Source organism: Gopherus evgoodei, unplaced genomic scaffold, assembly GCF_007399415.2.
Source record: "Gopherus evgoodei ecotype Sinaloan lineage unplaced genomic scaffold, rGopEvg1_v1.p scaffold_34_arrow_ctg1, whole genome shotgun sequence".
NCBI lineage: Eukaryota > Metazoa > Chordata > Testudines > Testudinidae > Gopherus > Gopherus evgoodei.
Genome location: NW_022060016.1, coordinates 2087489 through 2105837, shown reverse-complemented (window position 1 = coordinate 2105837; position 18349 = coordinate 2087489). Strand labels below are relative to the sequence as shown.

Sequence of the window (18349 nt, the reverse complement as noted above, 5' to 3'; positions counted from 1 at the left end):
CAGGGGCTGGGGGTGCAGTGGGGTGAGGCCAGGGGGTACAGTGGGGGGCAGGGAAGGGGTGATACTGACGTCACAGCTGCCACCTCTCTTGCAGGGGCTGGGGGTGCAGTGGGGTGAGGCCAGGGGGCACAGTGGGGGGCGGGGAAGGGGTGATACTGACGTCACAGCTGCCGCCGCTCTTGCAGGGGCTGGGGGTGCAGTGGGGTGAGGCCAGGGGGCGCAGTGGGGGGCAGGGAAGGGGTGATACTGACGTCACAGCTGCCGCCGCTCTTGCAGGGGCTGGGGGTGCAGTGGGGTGAGGCCAGGGGGTACAGTGGGGAGCAGGGAAGGGGTGATACTGACGTCACAGCTGCCGCCGCTCTTGCAGGGGTTGCTGTCGCACTCGTTGGTCTCGGTCTCGCAGCCGGTGCCCGTGAAGCCGGCCCGGCAGCTGCAGGTGTAGCTGCCCTGGCCCGTGTTGGTGCAGGTGGCGCCGTTCTGGCAGGGCCGGTGGTTGGTGCAGTAGTTGAGGTCCTGGTTGCAGAAGAGGCCGCCCCAGCCCTCCCGGCAGTTGCACTGCCAGGGCTGGCTGCAGGTGCCGTGCAGGCAGCCCGGGTAGCGGACGCACTCGTCGCACAGGCGCCCCTGCCAGCCGATCCGGCACTTGCATTCCCCGGGCCGCTCGCAGTAGCCGTGCCCCTCGCTGCAGCCTGGCAGGCAGATGGCTGGAGAGATGAACAGAGGGGAGAGAGGGAGGGGTTGGGGAGGAGGGAGGGATGGGGGCGGAGGGGAGCAGGGTTTGCTGTACAGGTTTAATGTCTTTAACTACAGGTGGCACCTGCCACCATCCCACCTGCCTCAAAGGGTCCCATGGGGCTGGAGATTTTAGTATTGGGGGGGCTCCTGTCTCCATCTGCTCCCCCAACCCATTGTTCCCTGGGACAAAAGGAGGGGGCTGGGAAGAGGGGGCAGCCCTAACCCACTCCCTGATTCAGCCTCCCCCCCACTTTCCCCATGTGAGGCTAAGCAGGAAGCAGAGTGGGGAGGGAGTTCGGGGGCAAGGCAGCTTAGCGGGGGAGAGGGGGGCCATTTCCAGGGGGGCGGTGGAGGGTGCCTTTCAAGGATGATCAGGGCAGGACGGGGGCAGCTAAGCCAGGGGGCAGGCACTCACGGCGGGCACGGGGAGGGGGCGCTGGCCACTTGGGGAGGGTGATCTCTATGCCTGACAGGGCCGGCGAGGGGTGGGGGTAGCGAGGCGTGTGAGGGAGGGGTGGAACAAGGTGGAACTGGAGGGGGAGCGAGGTGTACTGGGGGGCGTGAGGAGAACAAGGTGTGTCGGGGGCATGAGGGTAGTGTGGGGTGTTGGGGGGGCAAGGTGTGAGAGGAGCAAGGTGCGTGGGGGGGTAGAGGAACAAGGTGCGTGAGGGGGCGAGGAAGCAAGGTGTGTGAGGGGTCGTGAGGGGGCAAGGCATGTGAGGCGGTGTGTGAGGGGGGCAGAGGAGCAAGGTGTATGAGGGGTTGTGAGGGGGCGAGGCATGTGAGGGGGTGTGTGAGGGGGGCAGGGGAGCAACGTGTGTGAGGGGGACGTGAGGGTGAGGCATGTGAGAGGGTGTGAGGGGGTGGGGGAGCAAGGTGTGCGAGGGGGCGAGGCGTGTGTGAGGCAGTGTGAGGAGGCAGGGGAGCAAGGTGTGTGAGGCAGTGTGAGGGGGTGAGGCATATGAGGGGGACCGGGGAGCAAGGTGTGCGATTGGTTGTAAGGGGGCGAGGCATGTGAGGGGGTGCATAAGGGGGACCGGGGAGCAATGTGTGTAATGGGGACGTGAGGGGGTGAGGCATGTGAGGGGGCGGGGGAGCAAGGTGTGCGGGGGATGTGAGGGGGCGAGGCATGTGAGGGAGTGTGAGGGGGCGGGGGAGCAAGGTGTGCGAGGGGTTGTAAGGAAGCGAGATGTGTGAGGGGGCAAGGCATGTGAGGGAGTGTGAGGGGGTGGGGGAGCAAGGTGTGTGAGCGGGATGTGAAGGGATGAGGCCTATGAGAGGGCAGGAGAGCAAGTTATGGGGGTAGCATGAGGGGGCAAGGCATGTGAAGGGGGCATAAGGGGGCTGGAGAGTGAGTTGTGTGAGGGGGACAAGGCGTGTGAGGAGGGGGCATGAGGAGGCGGGGAGCGAGTTGGGTGAGGGGGATCTGAAGGGGGCATCAGGGAAATGAGGCGCATTGGAGGGCATGGAGGGAGCCGGGTGCAGCAGGGGGGCATGAGGAGCGCATGTGGAGGGGCAGGGTGAAAGGTGTGTGAGGGGGCCGTGAGAGGGCATGAAGGGAGCGTGGCGTGTGGTGGGGGCATGAAGGGAGCGTGGGGGCACAGCACGTGGTGGGGACTTGAGGGAGCGTGGCACGTAGTGGGGGCACGAGGGGAGTGCAGTGCGTGGTGGAAGCGCAGCGCGTGGGGGGGCATGTGGGTAGTGCAGTGTGTGGTGGGAGCGCAGCATGTGGGGAGTGCAGTGTGTGGTGGGGTGCGGCGAATGGGGCCACTAAGGAGTACAGTGCTTGGTGGGAGTGCAGCGTGTGGGGGGCATGTGGGTAGTGCAGTGTGTGGTAGGGTGCGGCGTGTGGGGGACACTAGGGGAGTGCAGTGCGTGGTGGGAGCGCAGCATGTGGGGAGTGCAGTGTGTGGTGGGGTGCGGCGTGTGGGGGACACTAGGGGAGTGCAGTGCGTGGTGGGAGCGCAGCATGTGGAGAGTGCAGTGGGTGGTGGGGTGCAGCGTGTGGGGGACACTAGGGGAGTGCAGTGCATGGTGGGAGCGCAGCACGTGGGGAGTGCAGTGGGTGGTGGGGTGCGGTGTGTGGGGGACACTAGGGGAGTGCAGTGCATGGTGGGAGCGCAGCATGTGGGGAGTGCAGTGTGTGGTGGGGTGCGGCGTGTGGGGGACACTAGGGGAGTGCAGTGCGTGGGGGGAGCGCAGTGCGTGGGGGGGCACGTGGGTAGTGCAGTGTGTGGTGGGGTGCGGCGTGTGGGGGACACTAGGGGAGTGCAGTGCGTGGTGGGAGCGCAGCGCGTGGGGGGGCATGTGGGTAGTGCAGTGTGTGGTGGGGTGAGGCGTGTGGGGGACACTAGGGGAGTGCAGTGCGTGGGGGGAGCGCATTGCGTGGGGGGGCACGTGGGTAGTGCAGTGTGTGGTGGGGTGCGGCGTGTGGGGGACACTAGGGGAGTGCAGTGCGTGGTGGGAGCGCAGCATGTGGGTAGTGCAGTGGGTGGTGGGGTGCGGCGTGTGGGGGACACTAGGAGAGTGCAGTGCGTGGTGGGAGCGCAGCGCGTGGGGGGCATGTGGGGAGTGCAGTGTGTGGTGGGGTGCGGTGTGTGGGGGACACTAGGGGAGTGCAGTGCGTGGTGGGAGCGCAGCGTGTGGGGGGGCATGTGGGTAGTGCAGTGGGTGGTGGGGTGCGGCGTGTGGGGGACACTAGGGGAGTGCAGTGCGTGGGGGGAGCGCAGTGCGTGGGGGGCATGTGGGTAGTGCAGTGGGTGGTGGGGTGCAGCGTGTGGGGGACACTAGGGGAGTGCAGTGCGTGGTGGGAGCGCAGCACGTGGGGAGTGCAGTGTGTGGTGGGGTGCGGCGTGTGGGGGACACTAGGGGAATGCAGTGCATGGGGGGAGCGCAGCATGTGGGGAGTGCAGTGTGTGGTGGGGTGCGGCATGTGGGGGACACTAGGGGAGTGCAGTGCATGGTGGGAGCGCAGCGCGTGGGGGGCATGTGGGTAGTGCAGTGCGTGGTGGGGTGCGGTGTGTGTGGGACACTAGGGGAGTGCAGTGCATGGTGGGAGCGCAGCGCGTGGGGGGCATGTGGGTAGTGCAGTGTGTGGTGGGGGGCGGCGTGTGGGGGACACTAGGGGAGTGCAGTGCATGGTGGGGGCACGGCGCATGGGGCAGCACGAGGGGGCGCAGCGCGTGGGGGGGCGTGGCGCGTGGGGGGGCATGGGGGAGTACTGCCAGGAGTAAGGCCCTTAGCTGCGCCTGCTCAGTACTTCTCATGCCCCCAAAAGGCTGCTGGACAGACCCCCCCCCCCGCTGGACTGGCTGCTCCACACATGTCCGTGGCGCCCCTGGCTCCCTGTGCCCGTCTCTCCAAGCCTTGCTTCTGCTCTGCTCCTCCACTGCCCCAGCCCAGATCCTGCCCTGCCCCAGCCTTGTTCCCATCCTGTCCCAGCCCTGCTCCTGCCTTTCCCGACTCCTGGCAATCCAGGCCTGACCCTCGGCTCTGACTACTGACTCCGACTCGGTCTCAGCCCTTGGCTCTGGCATTCAGACTCTGACCACTAGGCCTGATGGCCTACCACCCATTCTGCTGACCGTTTGAGCGGCCCAAAGCAAACAGAGGGGATCTAGGCTGACAAGAGGTCCAGGCCAATGGCTCATATGGATCCTTCCCCGGCCAATGTTCCCCTGCTGGAGACATGCGGTACCTTGCAGACCCCACACTTCAGGCCCAGGTCGCTGCCCACAAGCAGGCAGCATCGCCCCCAACTCTGCCCCTTGGTCCACGTGAGCCAAAGATTTCCCTGCCTTATGTGCCTTATGGTGTTCGGGGACTATTTTGGGGCGGGGGTGGGGGAGACTAATACTGGCTCCTATTTCTTCTGTGCAGTTGTTCCCCCCTGACCAATGCAGGGTGGGGCTGAGTATCAAGACTTCATTCAAGCCGTGGCTGTGATCTTCAATGACCCTGGTCACGAGCATACAGCTGAGACCGACCTTCGGCTGTCGCAGCAGGGACGCCGGCCTGTCGCTAAATGTGCCGCGGAGTCCCGCCGCTTGGTAGCAGCTACTGAATAGAACGAGGCCACGCAGAATTACCAAAAAGGACGACATCAAAGACGAGCTGGCATGAGTGGACTCCCTGCCCACTCCGGACACCTTGACTGACTTCAGTATCCAGATTGATAACCGCCTGATGGAACACCACCAAGAGAAAAATATGTCAGCTTCCCGACGCCCGCCAGTCCTAGCATCTCCAGCCCAACCTTGGGCACCTTCCCATGAGCCTGACCAAATCCAGCCCCATCTCATCAACAAAGAGAAAAGGCGATGTTGGGCATCAGGGCTATGCCTGTACTGTAGAAAAGCAGGACACTGTGTCAGACTGCCCTCCTAAGCTCCAATCTTCATCCTGGTCAGAGAAGGCCAAACCCCAGCACCCAATGGGGGGTCTAGGCTGTGGTGGCACTCCCTGCCTCTCATCGGTAACCAGCACCAGTCCCTGTCTGCTGGTACCTTGGCCATGACTGAATGGGTCCTGACACATCTCTATCTCCCTCTGAAAAATCTGACATCCCTCCATTTCCGAGGCCCTCCTGGAGGCGTTGGTGGATTCAGGTGCCTCAGGTAACTTCATGTATCAGGACCATCGTATGAGTATATCACATCCTCCCCTCAACCCAAGGACGCTTCAGACTTGTTGAAGCCTATCGACGACTCACTCCTCTCATCGAGCCTGGTTCCGCACCAGACCGAACTCCCTGGAAGTTGTGACTCGCCAAGAGACCCTTCAGTTTGAACTTATCTAAGCACTACACTTTCCAGTAGTTCTCAGCATGCTCTGGCTCACTACCCATGGCCCATGCATTCGTTGAAGGGCAGGCAGGATACAGTTCTGCTCCCCACCTTGCCAACAATTCTGCCTCCTGCAATGTGACCATAAACTGGGAGCCCTGCCTTCCTCGAAATTCCAAGTCTGAACAGGAAGTCTCGTTAACCAATATAGTCCAGTCCACTGCCCCCACGTTACCGCTTAAATACATGGATTTTGCTGATGAGCTCAACAAAAAGAACACGGACACTGTGCCACCTGTTGCAGATATGACTATCCCATCGATCTCCAGCCTGGAGCAGAAATCCCTTTTGGCTGCATCTACTCCCTTTCGGAACTAGAACTTCAAGCTCTCCACAACTGCCTCCAGAAAAAACAATTATATATATATATATATTTTTATACATATATATAATCTTCAAAAGGGGTTAATCCATCCTTCCACGTCTCCAGCTGGGGCTCCAAATTTTCTTTGTAAAGAAAAAAGACAGATCGCTAAGGTTCTGTATTGACTATTGGGCATTAAACAGAGTCACAATTCAAAAATCAATACCCTGACCCTACCATTAATGAGCTCTTCAAAAGGCTCCACTTCGCAAAGGTTTTTACTTAGCTGGAGCTTCACACAGCCTATAACTTGGCCCAGATTAGTGAGAGTTGAATGGAAGACTGCCTTCTGTACATGGTGTGGACACTGAGTACCAGGTCATGCCGTTTAACCTTTGCAATGCCCCAGCAGCATTCCAGCACTTCATAAATGATATCTTCAGGGACGTGTTAAACCGCTATGCAGTCATCGTCTTCTCCTCGTGTCCATGCCACAAACGAGATCTTTTTCCAGAACTGTGCACAAGTGATGGCTCTTTCCATCACTACAGGGAGGTCCTCCTTTGTACAGGTCTCCCAAAAGAGTTGGCAAACAAGCAGGTGCTCCGTGGTCTGCTCCTCACTGCACTCGCATATATTCACGTCATTAGAGTAGCCCCATTTAATCATATTAGTCTTTGATCCGCCAGTTTGCGTACACAAGTGGTTCAGGCATCACCACGCTGAATGGTCTGTATCAGCCCCTCTAGGAAGATCCTCCGAGGGTTCCAGATCTATTTCAGGACGTATTCTTTCATTCCATAACCTCAAGGTGTTGGGGGAGGGATAGCTCAGTGGTTTAAGCACTAGCCTGCTAAACCCAGAGTTGTGAGTTCAATCCTTGAGGGGGCCACTTAGGGATCTGGGGCAAAATCAGTACTTGGTCCCACTAGTGAAGGCAGGGGCCTGGACTCAATGACCTTTCAGGGTACCTTCCAGCTCTATGAGATAGGTGTCCAAAGGCACAATGCTTGTTATAAAAAACTCTTTCTTTTGCAATTTCAGGCATTTGATTACTTGTGTGTGATCATGTAATGGATGCCATGGATCTTCCATCCACCATGATCTTTTCCTCTGGCTTGCTACTTTCCTCCTAAGATCAGGTGGTCCAATGCCAGGCAGAAAGTACAGGCTGTCCTTTGGTGTTGGCTTTAGACATCCTTTTATTCCATGACAATTGTTTAGAACAGAGTCTAATGTCTTCGCATGGACAGATTGTTCCCACACTGGACATGCATACTTCGCTATGAAGTAGCACAAGATAATAGCATTAGTTAGCAAACCCACTTTGAGGTGAACAACTTTCAGAGAATGTTGTTAGGGGTGCTAACATTCTCTTTCATCTTATCTATATGTGCTCTGAAGGAAAAAGTGTCCGGTCCAATGTCACCCCCAGGTAGACAGGGTGTGGATGATTAACCTGTGGGATTCCATCCTAGGTGATGTTTAGTTGCCACTTGGCTTCTTAATGGCGTAGATGAAAGGCCATCACCTGTGTATTGGTCAGGCTGGCACGAAACTGGTTCTTACTGTACTAAATTGAGAGGTTTCTCAGTGCACGTTAGTTGATTCTTGAAAGCGGCAAAATCCTTCTGTGACATGATGCATAGATCATTGGTGAATATAAAGCTCCTCCTATTGTTGTGTATGAGCTGGTCATTGGTATATATGTTGAAGAGGGTTGGTGCTAGTACATTTCCCTGTGAGAGGCCATTTCATTGTTGTGTCCAGCAGCTCCCTTTCTTGCACAGTTCTACATAAAAACATCTGTGCTCCAGAAGAGATCGGATGAGCTGCGTTCGGTTGTAGTCTTGTCATTTTGTAGACTTTGGCAAGCAAGTTTTGGTGGTTGACTGTGCTACGTAGTCATGTATCTGGACAACATCCACATCTTTTCAACCACTGAGGCTCACAATCAGCAAGTCTGCCGCATCCTAGCACTTCGCCAGCACCATCTATACACGAAGCCTGAAAAATGCAAATTTGACCAGGATACAATATCTCCCCCAAGGGATTAACCATGGACCCACGCAAGGCGGTGGCCATTGCCAGCGGGGTCACACCAAAAGGATACCTGGGGTGTCCAATGGTTCCTAGGCTTCGGTAACTTCTACCAATGGTTCATTGACGGATTTTACAGCCTAGTTACTCCTCTGACTGCCCTTCAGCCAAAAGGAGCCCAGCTCACCAGAGTCTTTGGAAGCCCAAACTGCCTTTGATCAACCAAAAGAGTAGTTCACCACAGCACTCACCTTGGTTCACCCAGATCCTGCTAAACCATTCACAGTAAAGGCTGATGCAGCCATTTTCGCCCTGGGTGCAGTACTGTCCCAACTGGTGGGTCCTGACAGTTGACTTCACCCATGTGCCGATTACTTTTGCAAGCTAGCCCTAGCAGAGAAGAATGATGATACCTGGGATAAGGAACTCTTAGCTATCAAGGCAACATTTGAGGAATGACAACACCTGCTAGAGGGGGCCAGGTTCTCTGTCCAAGTGCTCACAGATAACAAGAACCTAGAATATCTTCCAATAGCCAGACACCTCAACCAGCAACAGATCCACTGGTCCCTCTTCTTCACCTGGTTTAACTTCATTGTCACCTACCACTCAGGAGCAACAAATGGGAAGGCCAGTGCCCTATCCTATACGGCCAAGTACCTGCAAAGAGGTAAGAAAAGTCCCTTTATGATTCTAAAGGCATCCAACTTCATCAGTGGCACAGAAGATGAAGCCTAATGGAGTCCATTTGTACCTTGTTACCCAACAACTCCTTTGCTGCTCAGATCCTCCAGACTCTGGAGAACGCTGACACCCCACCAGCCCCCAGGTTCAGGTTCCGGTTCCAAGATATGGTAGAGCAGTGTTTCCCAAACTTTGGACGCCGTTTGTTTAGGGAAAGCCCCTGGCGGGCTGGGCTGGTTTGTTTGCCTGCCGCGTCCGCAGGTCCGGCCGATCGCGAATCCCACTGGTCGCAGTTTGCTGCTCCAGGCCAATGGGAGCTGCTGGAAGCAGTGGCCAGTACCTCCCTCAGCCTGCGCTGCTTCCAGTAGCTTCCATTGGCCTGGAGCAGCGAACCACAGCCAGTGAGAACTGTGATCGGCCAGACCTGCAGATGCGGCAGGTAAACAAATCGGCCCGGCCCACCAGGGGCTTTCCCTAAACAAGTGGTGCCCCAAATTTGGGAAACACTGTGGTAGAGGACCCCAAGGACCACAGTTATGTCTGGAAACGGCATGACATGACACACCCTTTGCAGGGCACTTCGGCCATCTCAAAACCTGGAGCCTAGTCACAAGGAGTTTCTGGTGCCCAGGCTTACGCACCTCAAACAGGAGCTACCTAAGATCCTCTGCCCAGATCGAATGCCCATGCTAAAAACTTGGCCTTTTCCGGCCCACACCCATTCCACCTCAACCATAGGCTACCGTTTCCATTGGCTTTATTGTGGAGCTGCCGCCTTCCCAGGGACATACAACGATTTTAGTCGTGGTCGACCTCAACCAAAAGGGCACACTTCGCCCCCGGCCGTGCCATCCCCCTGCCTCTGCCTGGAATACATTTTTCAGCTCCATGGACGGCCATCAAGCATTGTGTCAGACCGTAGTTCCCAGTTCATTTCCCAGTTCTGACGAGAGTTTCGAAAACTTCTGGAGCCTCTCCCTCTCAACTGCCTACCCATCCATACACTAATGGACAAACGGAGCAGATCAAGCAGATTTTTTCACCAATACCTGCTCAGCATCCTGAACTATCATCATGACAACTCCCATGTGCTAAGTTTGCTTACAATAACGCCACACACGCCTCTACTCAGCAAAGCCCATATTTTGCCAAGTATGGTTTTCACTCTCTGCTTTCTTTCGGACGTCCCCACGAACTCTCTAATACCAGCAGTCAGATCTAGCTACCCATCTCCACCAGGAACTCAAAGAGCACTTACAAGGAAGCATATAAATGTCATTTTGATTGGGACCACCCAGCTGTCCCGAACCATTCCATAGGAGACAAAGTCTGGCTGTCCACCCACAATCTTAAATTTGCTCACACCACAGCCAAACTGGACCACCAATATCTGGGCCCTTTAAAGACTGAGGCATGACTCAACCCAGTAACATTCAGATTACATGACCCAAGTCCCTGAAGATCCGCCTTGTATTTCATGTCTCCCCTCTGAAGCCATACACGGAGAACCCGTTCCCACATCACTCCAGCCCTCGGCCTCCCCTTGCCCCCGTAACAGTCCAAGGGCATGACACATATCTAGTTCAGCAAATTCTTGACTCTCCACTTGTCAGAGGGCAGCTCCGATAGTTGGTGGACCCAGAGGGTAACGGCCCAGATGAGCAGTCCCGGGAACTGGCAAAATCACATCCATGCCCCAGATCTCTTGTGGGCATTTCACAGAGACCACCCCAAGAAACCAGCCCTGGTGGTACCTTGAGGGCACCCTCAATGGGGGTGGTACTGCTGGAGTAAGCCCTCAGCTGCACCTGCTCAGTACTTCTGATACCCTAACGAGTCAGCTAGGCTGCTGGACAGACCATCCTGCCTGATTGGCTGAGGAAATCAGCAGTCCGGTTCTTAAACCTAGCAGCAGCAGCTCCTCGCTGGCTGCTCAACATACATGCCCATGGCCTCTCTGAGCCCTGCTCATAATCTGCTCCTCCAGCGCTCCAGCCCAGATCCTGCCCTGCCTCCAGTCTTGTTCCCATTCTGTTCCAGCTCTGCTCCTGCCTTCCCTGACTCCTGGTAAGCCAGTTCTGACCCTCGGCTCCAACTTCAACTCTGTCTTGACCCTTGGCTCTGGCATTCGGGCTCCAACCACTAGGCCTGGCTGCCTACAACCTGGTCCGCTGACAGCATGAGGGGAAATGAGGTGTGTTGCGGGTGGTGTGAAGGGAGTGAGGCGTCTCAGGGGAGCAAGGTGTGTTGTGGGGCATAAGGTTTCAGAGGTGGGGATGGAGTGAGGTGTAGGCATGGCGGGGGAGTGAGGTGCATTGGGGGGCGAGGGGAGCGAGGCAGTCAGGGTGGAGCAAGGTGTGTTTGTAAAGTTCTGAGGGGAGGAAGGTGTGTCAAGGGGCCTGAGGGGAAAGAGTTGTGACAGGGTGGACTGGGGAAAGCGAGGTGCAATGGGAGGCCTGGGGGTGGAGTCAGGTGAGGGCCCCAAGGGAGCAAGGTGCATCGGGGGAGGGGCTAAGGGGAGCAAGGTAAGATTGGGGGGACAGGGAGGGGAGGGAGGTGGGGGGGGCTGAGGAGAGTAAGGTGCATTGGGAAGCGAGGTGCATTTGTGGGGCATGAGGTGGAAATGAGGTGTTTGGGGAGGAAGGATGGAGCGAGGCGTATTCAGGACCCGGGGGGGCGAAGTGTATTTGAGTTGAGGTGACATTTATTGGGAGTAGATAGTTGAACGAGATGTATTGGGGGACTGGGGCAAGGCACGTTCCATGTGGGGAAACGAGTTATCATTGCAACAGGATGTGGGTTAAGGTGTATTGGGGTGAGATGTGTTGGGGGGAACAAGGTGTGTTCAGGGGGCAGGAGGAACAAAGTGTGTGTGGACACACACATCCAGGCAGACGCATTACACACCTATGTCTGACTCTCCTCTCACTACTGCACCAAGGGCGAGCGGGGGTCGTGTGGGGTCTCTGCCGAAAGCCAAGAACTAACTGACCATCGTGGTTCTTGCAGGATGTTTATACAGGAAATAGTTTAAGAATGGACAATGTCGAGTAGCATGTTCCAAAATCACTGGAAATGGGGCATGGCACCTGCGGCAGGGCGGGTCGCAGCCACCTCAAATCATGAGTGCGAAAGATCAGCATCTTTCGACCCAGCCCAGCCCTGTGTTTTCAGTCTGGACCAGACGCAGGCCTGAGCCTCGACAAAGACAAAAGAACCCCGAGAAAAGACTCTGACCAGGGGACCCACGGGGCTGAGCTGAAGTTCACTAAACACCTTGATTATGAGACGAGACCGAAAATCTGGGACTGTATAAGAGAAAAAGACAGGGCACCGGATGGCATCCATTACAGAGGCAGCAACGCTCTGCCAGCATGAGCCTCTCTTGCAAAATGGATCCCAGCTCTCTGGACGGACTGACCATTGGGTGAGAGACTGGAGGGAACTTGGTAATAAATATAGACTCTAAATTTGATTTTATATTTTTCTTTTATCTGTAATCGGAGGTTCTTGGAGACGCGTGGTCCCCGATCTGTATTCCGCATCTGGGTGCCGATGGGCTCCACACTCAGGGCCAGTGAACCCATTAGGCGATCTAAGTGGTCGCCTAGGGCACTAGGATTTAGGGAGGCGCCATTTTCTTCGGCAGTGACCGGATCTTCAGCTGCCCTAGTCGCCGCCGGCATTTAGGCGGAGCGAGCTGGGGCAGGGGAGCATGGGGAGGGCCGTCTGCAGCAAGTAAAGGGGGCGGTGGCATGCAGGGGAACCGCTCCCCGCCCCAGTTCACCCCTGCACCGCCTCCTCCCCGAGCACGCTGTGGCTGCTTCATTTCTCCTGCCTCCCAGGCTTGCAGCGCCAATCAGAGCAGGGGTGGGCTGGGGCAGGCAGCTGCTGCACGGCTTCCCGGGCCAGGGGTGGTGGGGAGCTGCCATGACAGGGGGCGTGCCAGAGCTGCTGTGGGGGGGTGCCTCAGGGCAGAGGGGGGGTGCAGAGCTGCCGTGAGCGGGGAGGGTGCCTCAGGGCAGGGAGCCACCGTAGGACTCGGGGATGGGGGAGGGCACAAGGTGGAAGTTTCACCTAGGGCACGAAACATTCTTGCACTGGCCCTGTCCACACTCCTGAAACTGGAGATTTGTTCCAAGCAGGGTCTACACCCGTGCAGTTGCTCTTGTCTTGCTCCAATCCGAGGGTATAAAGACAGTGCTGACTGATGTCCCTCCAGTTCATCCCTCACTGCAAATCAGAAGAGATCCACAGCAGAGGGGAAGTGAAATACAGACACGGACCACATTCTTGGACAACCTCTAGTTACAGGTAGGTAGCCTCCATGTCTTCTCTGAGTGCTGGTTCCAATGTGTATTCCACACTTGGGTAATTAGTGAGCAGAACTCAGACAGGAAGAGGGTGCAAAGATGCAGTTGGGCCCGATGTTTGTAATGCCCCTGTCCCACCAGCTGCATCTGAAGCCTTGAAGTGGTGATGCTGAATTTGCCCCATCTAAGGAAAGGCGATGTGCCAACTGATAGTGAAGGAGGATGCAGCCAGAAATCCATTTAGTCTCTGAGCAGACGTTTGTCCCCATGTTCGTTCTGCTACAACAACAAACACCCAAAGTGGTTTTCTAACTGGTGGCGTTGTTCCCTGCAGGTGGAATGCCAAAACTCATCTGATGTCAAGAGTGGAGTCTCCCATCTTCCTCGGAAGCATGAGATTTAGGAAAGAAAACTGGTAAGCGAGCAGGTTGACTCACTTGGAACTCACGCTAGGCATGAATTTCACATGGAGGCAAAGGGAAACCCTCTCCTTATGAGATACAGAATATGGCGGATCTGCTGTAAGAGCTCCTAGTTTGCTCACCCGTCTGGGACAGCGACTCAGAAGGTGAAATTTATGGACAGGAAGGACATGCAACGAGTGGCCAGTGGTTCATAACCAGCAAGAAGGCTCCAAGGAGTCCTCTTGGGAACCTGACTGTTGTTCGGTGATTAAAAATAGGATAGCAGATGAATGGACGGTGCTAATTGCTGCAGGTGGACTCACAGCGAGCAGGAGGAATGGCCTGACATCTTGAGATGAAAGATGTAGTCAAGAAGAGCAGGAAAACACACCAACGCAGAGGTCAAATGGTTCCATTGCATCCTGGTGAAGAAAGGTCTCCATTTAGCCAGATCGCATTTTCTAGTGGACTCTTTTCTGGTTGAAATAAGAATAGATTGAATGTTTTCCAAACATGAACGTTCTAGGTCTGATGCCCAGGCAGTAAGGTGGAAGGGGTCGGGGTTGCAGGGATTCTGGCTGTGCCGTTCCCCTGCGTCAACAGGTTGGGGAAGGGTTGGATGCTGATGGGATGATGTGCCACCATTTGCAGAAGGAAGCTGTCTGAAGTCCATGGTATGCAATGAGAATGACTTGAGTTTTGTCGTGATGAATCACTCTCCGTGCCTGTGGTAGTAGCGGGAGGGAAGGAAAGGCGTATCTCAGGTGGGAGAAGGGTGTTGCTCTAGCATCCCTTGCCCATAGCAGTCCTGGAGCGATATAGGGAAAATTGCTTGTTTGTCTGGGATGCCACAGGACCCATGATAGCATTTTCCACTGGGTGAATCTCTCGTTCAGGCCAGAATTGTGTAAGTCCCCTTCACAGTCTGTGAAGATGTGTCTGCTGAGATTGTCCTCCAAAGAATTCTGTGCCCCTGGTAGGTATGTCACAGCTCCTGACGTACCAGTTACACTAGTTGATGGGCTCTGCACACAGAAGAGATCTTGCTCCACCTTGTTCGTTTACGTAGGAGACAGTCATCATGTTGCCTGACATTATTTGAACACAGCCTGATTGAATCAGTGGGAAGAATGGATGACAGGCTAGGCAGACTGCTCTCAGCTATAGCCGACGGATATGCACTCTGGCTTCTCAAAGGGTCCCTGTGCCCTGTGCAGGGTGATTGCCCATGTGCTCTCCCCATCGGGTGTGAATGCAACAAAAGGGGCTCCCTCATGCACTGGCTCTGGGTTTGTCCACCAGGCCAGAGAAGCCTTGAGCTTTGCTGGAACTTCAGGCCAAGAAGTTTAGATTTGAAATTAAAGGCAGGCATCTAGGCATCATAGCAGTGAAGTTCTGGAACAGCCTCCAAAAGGGCAAAAACCCCTAACTTGTTACAAGACTGAGCTTGATAAGTTTATGGAGGGGGTGGTATGAAGAGATTGCCTACAATGGCAGATGGCCCTGTCCCGCCTGCTATTAGCAAATATCCCTAATGGCTAGAGATGGGACACTAGCTGGAGAGGGCTCTGAGTTACTACAACAAATTTTTTCCCAGGTGTCTGGCTGATGGCTCTTGCCCACACGTTCAGGGTCTAACTGATCCCCATATCTGGGATCAGGAAGGAATTTTCCCCCAGGTCAGATTGGCAGAGACTCGGGGGCATTTTCCACCTCCCTCTGCAGCATGGGGCACGTGTCACTTGCTGGTTTGAACTAGAGCAAGTTACAGAGAGCCCACCACTTAAAGTCTTTACATCAAGATTTGAGGATTTTAGCAACTCAGCCAGAGATTATGGGTTGATTACAGGAGTGGGTGGGTGAGGTTCTGTGGCCTGTGAGGTGCACGAGGTTAGCCTAGATGACCATGATGATTCCTTCTGGCCTTGAAGTCTATGAACCTATGACAACTATTACCCTGATGTTCATGTTGTCAGGGCAGAGAAAGGACTGCAGACAACAAGTGGAGCCTGGCAAACGGTATGACCCAAGTACACGAGGCCATGTGGCCTAATAGGGAAAGACAGCCTTTGACGGCGGTTCATGGTTTGAGCGTGACTTTTCTTATCAAGTTGAGTTCCTCACCATTGGGAGGTAGGCCCTTGGTGAGATCCAAATTAGGGTAGGCCCCATCAAGTCTATCGTCCTTGTGGGAGGTGAAGTGGACTTTTCTTTGTTTACGTAGACTCCCAGGGATGCCAGGAGAGTAAGAATATGACTGGTGACTGATCTCCTGACTGGATTTGCCTGTTAGTAGTCAATCATCCCAGTATGGGAAGACCGTGTAACCGTTTCGGCTCATCTGGGCTGCCATCACTGAGAAGACCTTCGTGAAGATACTCATTGCTTTGGTTAGTCCTGAAGGACTCTGAACTGGCAGGGTTCTTGCCCTACCAGAAACCCGAGGAACCTTCTGTCTGACTGATATATGTCCCCATGGAAGTAAGTATCTTTCATGCTGAGAGCCATGCACCAAGCCTGCTCTTCTAAGGGGAGGATTATTGATGCCAACGTAACCATTCAGAGTCTTGACTTGCTGTCGAAGATTGAGAATGAGCCTCCATTTTTCTTGGGAGCAACGAAGAGTGGGGAGTAGAACCCCTTTGCCTCAAGGCTCCATGAGCAGCAGCTGGTGGATAGAACCCAGCTGCTGGTGGAAAAATCTCCTTGGGACAGGGAAGCGGGGTAAGAAACTCAATAACGGATTATCAGTAAGTAGATTATCTCTAGCATCCACTCATCTCTGCTGTTACTGCCCTCCAGTGGTGTGCAAAGAGGGCGAGATGGCCACCAAAAGGCTTGTGGGAGGGGAGGGAATCAGTAATGCTACACAACGATAGAGCTATCTCAAAAGAAACCTTGGTTGGTGGGTGGGCTTGAGCAGTGATGGCTGAGGTGGAAGAAGCCAGCAATCTCTGTCTGTGAACCCTCTGTCGTTTACGTGGTGGTTCATAAAGGTGCTGGGTGCGGAGGAGACATGGCTGGGCCTGGAGCTGTTTTTGGAGTGTTCCCGATTCAGGGCTAAGGCCCAGGGAGCAGAGGGTTGTCCCAGAGTCCTTCAGAGAGCGAAGTGACTCATTTATCTGCTCATTGAAAAGATAAGATTCCTCAAAGGGCGAGTGCTCAGTGGCTTTCTGGACCTCCCTGGGGAACCCTGAAGCATGAAGCCACAACTCACCTCTCATGACAGCGGTTGTGGCAATTGCCCAAGCTGCACCCAACGAGGCCAGTAACGACGGCTTAGCCACCTGCCTTCATCGATGAGGGCTTGGAATCGGCCCTCGGCCTCCTGGGAAATTTATCTTTGAGCCCCACCAATGTAGCGGAGTTTGTGAAGTTGCGTTTGCCAACAGGGGCTGGTAGTTAGCCCTTCAAACTTGGAGGCTGGTAGATGAAAATAGCTTCCGCCATGAGAGGACAAGGCGTTTATCACCCTGGTCAGATGGACTTGGCCTGGGGGACTGTAATACGGACGGTTCTCTGGCTGCCTGTACCACGGAGGAGTTCGGCGCTGGGTGGGTAAACAGGAACTGGGCCCCTTTCAGTGGAACCAAGTTCTGCTTTTCTGTCCTTTTTGGGGGGTGGGAACAGGAGGGCCTTGCAGGCTCCAAAATGGCTTCCTTCCAGGAGCCTACACTGTCTGTCGTGGACATCCTCAAGAGGGATCTGGAGCTCGGTCACAAGCCTCTGTAAAAGCTCCTGGTACGGCCTGTAGTCATCAGGCAGAGGAGGGGATGATGGCATATTTGCCTCATTGGGGGAGGAGAATGACACATCCACTAGAACCGTCACAGTCTCCTTCTCATGCCGCAACGGAGCCTGTGGTACCATGTACGGGAAGGTGATAAGTGCGATTCCTGCACAGATCCAGAATGATTCCTGCTTGGATCTCAGGAGCCCCAATAAGGTCAATATGATGGGTCAACCGGCTGGGGGAAAGGGAGTCCCCCAATGCATTGGACATCATCGGTCCCTTTGGAAGTGGATGGCTCCAAGGAATCCTAGAGGTTCTATCTGGACTGATCTCTCTCTCTGAGAGGCTGAAGTCTTGTCCAGGTGGTCAGATTCCTCTGGTGAAAAAGTCACCTCATGTTTTACCAGCGGTACTGGAGGAGGAATGCTCCAACCTGTAGACGTAGTAGGGTTTTCAAAGTGATTTTTTCTGGTGTAGAGATGTCTCTGAGGATGACTGGACTGATAACAGAGGAGACTGTGGGTATATAAAGACTAAAAATATTCTCCTGAGTAGTAAAGGTCTCCGTTTAAGCTGAAGTACGGGGAGTACTGGAGGTTGGTACCAACAGAGCTGGTGGACGGATCTATCATAGACTGAGGTAGTCCTGTGGAAGGGAAGTCCAGCGTGGAACTCCCAGATGGAGCCATGGGACACCGATCCTTCAGTCTAAGAGGTGGAGGTGGAGTTGGTATCGACGGATCCTTCCCTTTTCATGCCATCTTCTTGAATGGAAGATTTAGGCAGCTGTAAGCACTTAGGACCCCCGCGCAAGGACTCTCCTGATGTGGACCGAGTGGTGGTGGTGGGGGGGGATCTTTTCTTTTAGAGACCGTTCTGGAAGGGAATCTGTCCATGTATCTACTGCAGCCCTGAGTTTCTGAAGTATAGGTACCCTGCCCTGCCAGCGTGTCCTTTCAGCGAGGTTGCACTGTGAGGACACCCAGTGTACTTTACAAAATGGCTTCCTCCACGAAACCATTTTGTTTTGGTACAAGTGGCATTGCGGGTGGCTCCACGACATCACTGATGGACACGTCCCTTACTCTCATGAGAGGGTTTCCTGGGCTTAACATACCCTGCCTCAATCCCAGAGCTCAGGTGGCCGCTCACATATTCCCGGAATACCAGGCATGCCGGTACTTCTGGGAATGGCATGGGCCCACCCCCACCCATGTGACCTCACACGCAGTCGTGCAACACCGGGGGGAGGTGGAGGCATGCTCAGCCCCGCCCCCACTGGCGTGATCTCA

The 18349-nt window shown here is 55.1% G+C and overlaps 1 protein-coding gene across 1 annotated transcript in view; it reads right to left on the bottom strand.

Annotated features, from left to right (window-relative positions):
- The window catches only part of DLL3 (delta like canonical Notch ligand 3), a 298037-nt gene that overhangs the window by 239909 nt on the left and 39779 nt on the right, over positions 1–18349 (bottom strand). The window contains exon 5 of the mRNA XM_030544684.1: positions 343–704. Within this exon, the coding sequence (XP_030400544.1) occupies positions 343–704 (362 nt within the window). The remainder of the gene's footprint in view (positions 1–342; positions 705–18349) is intronic.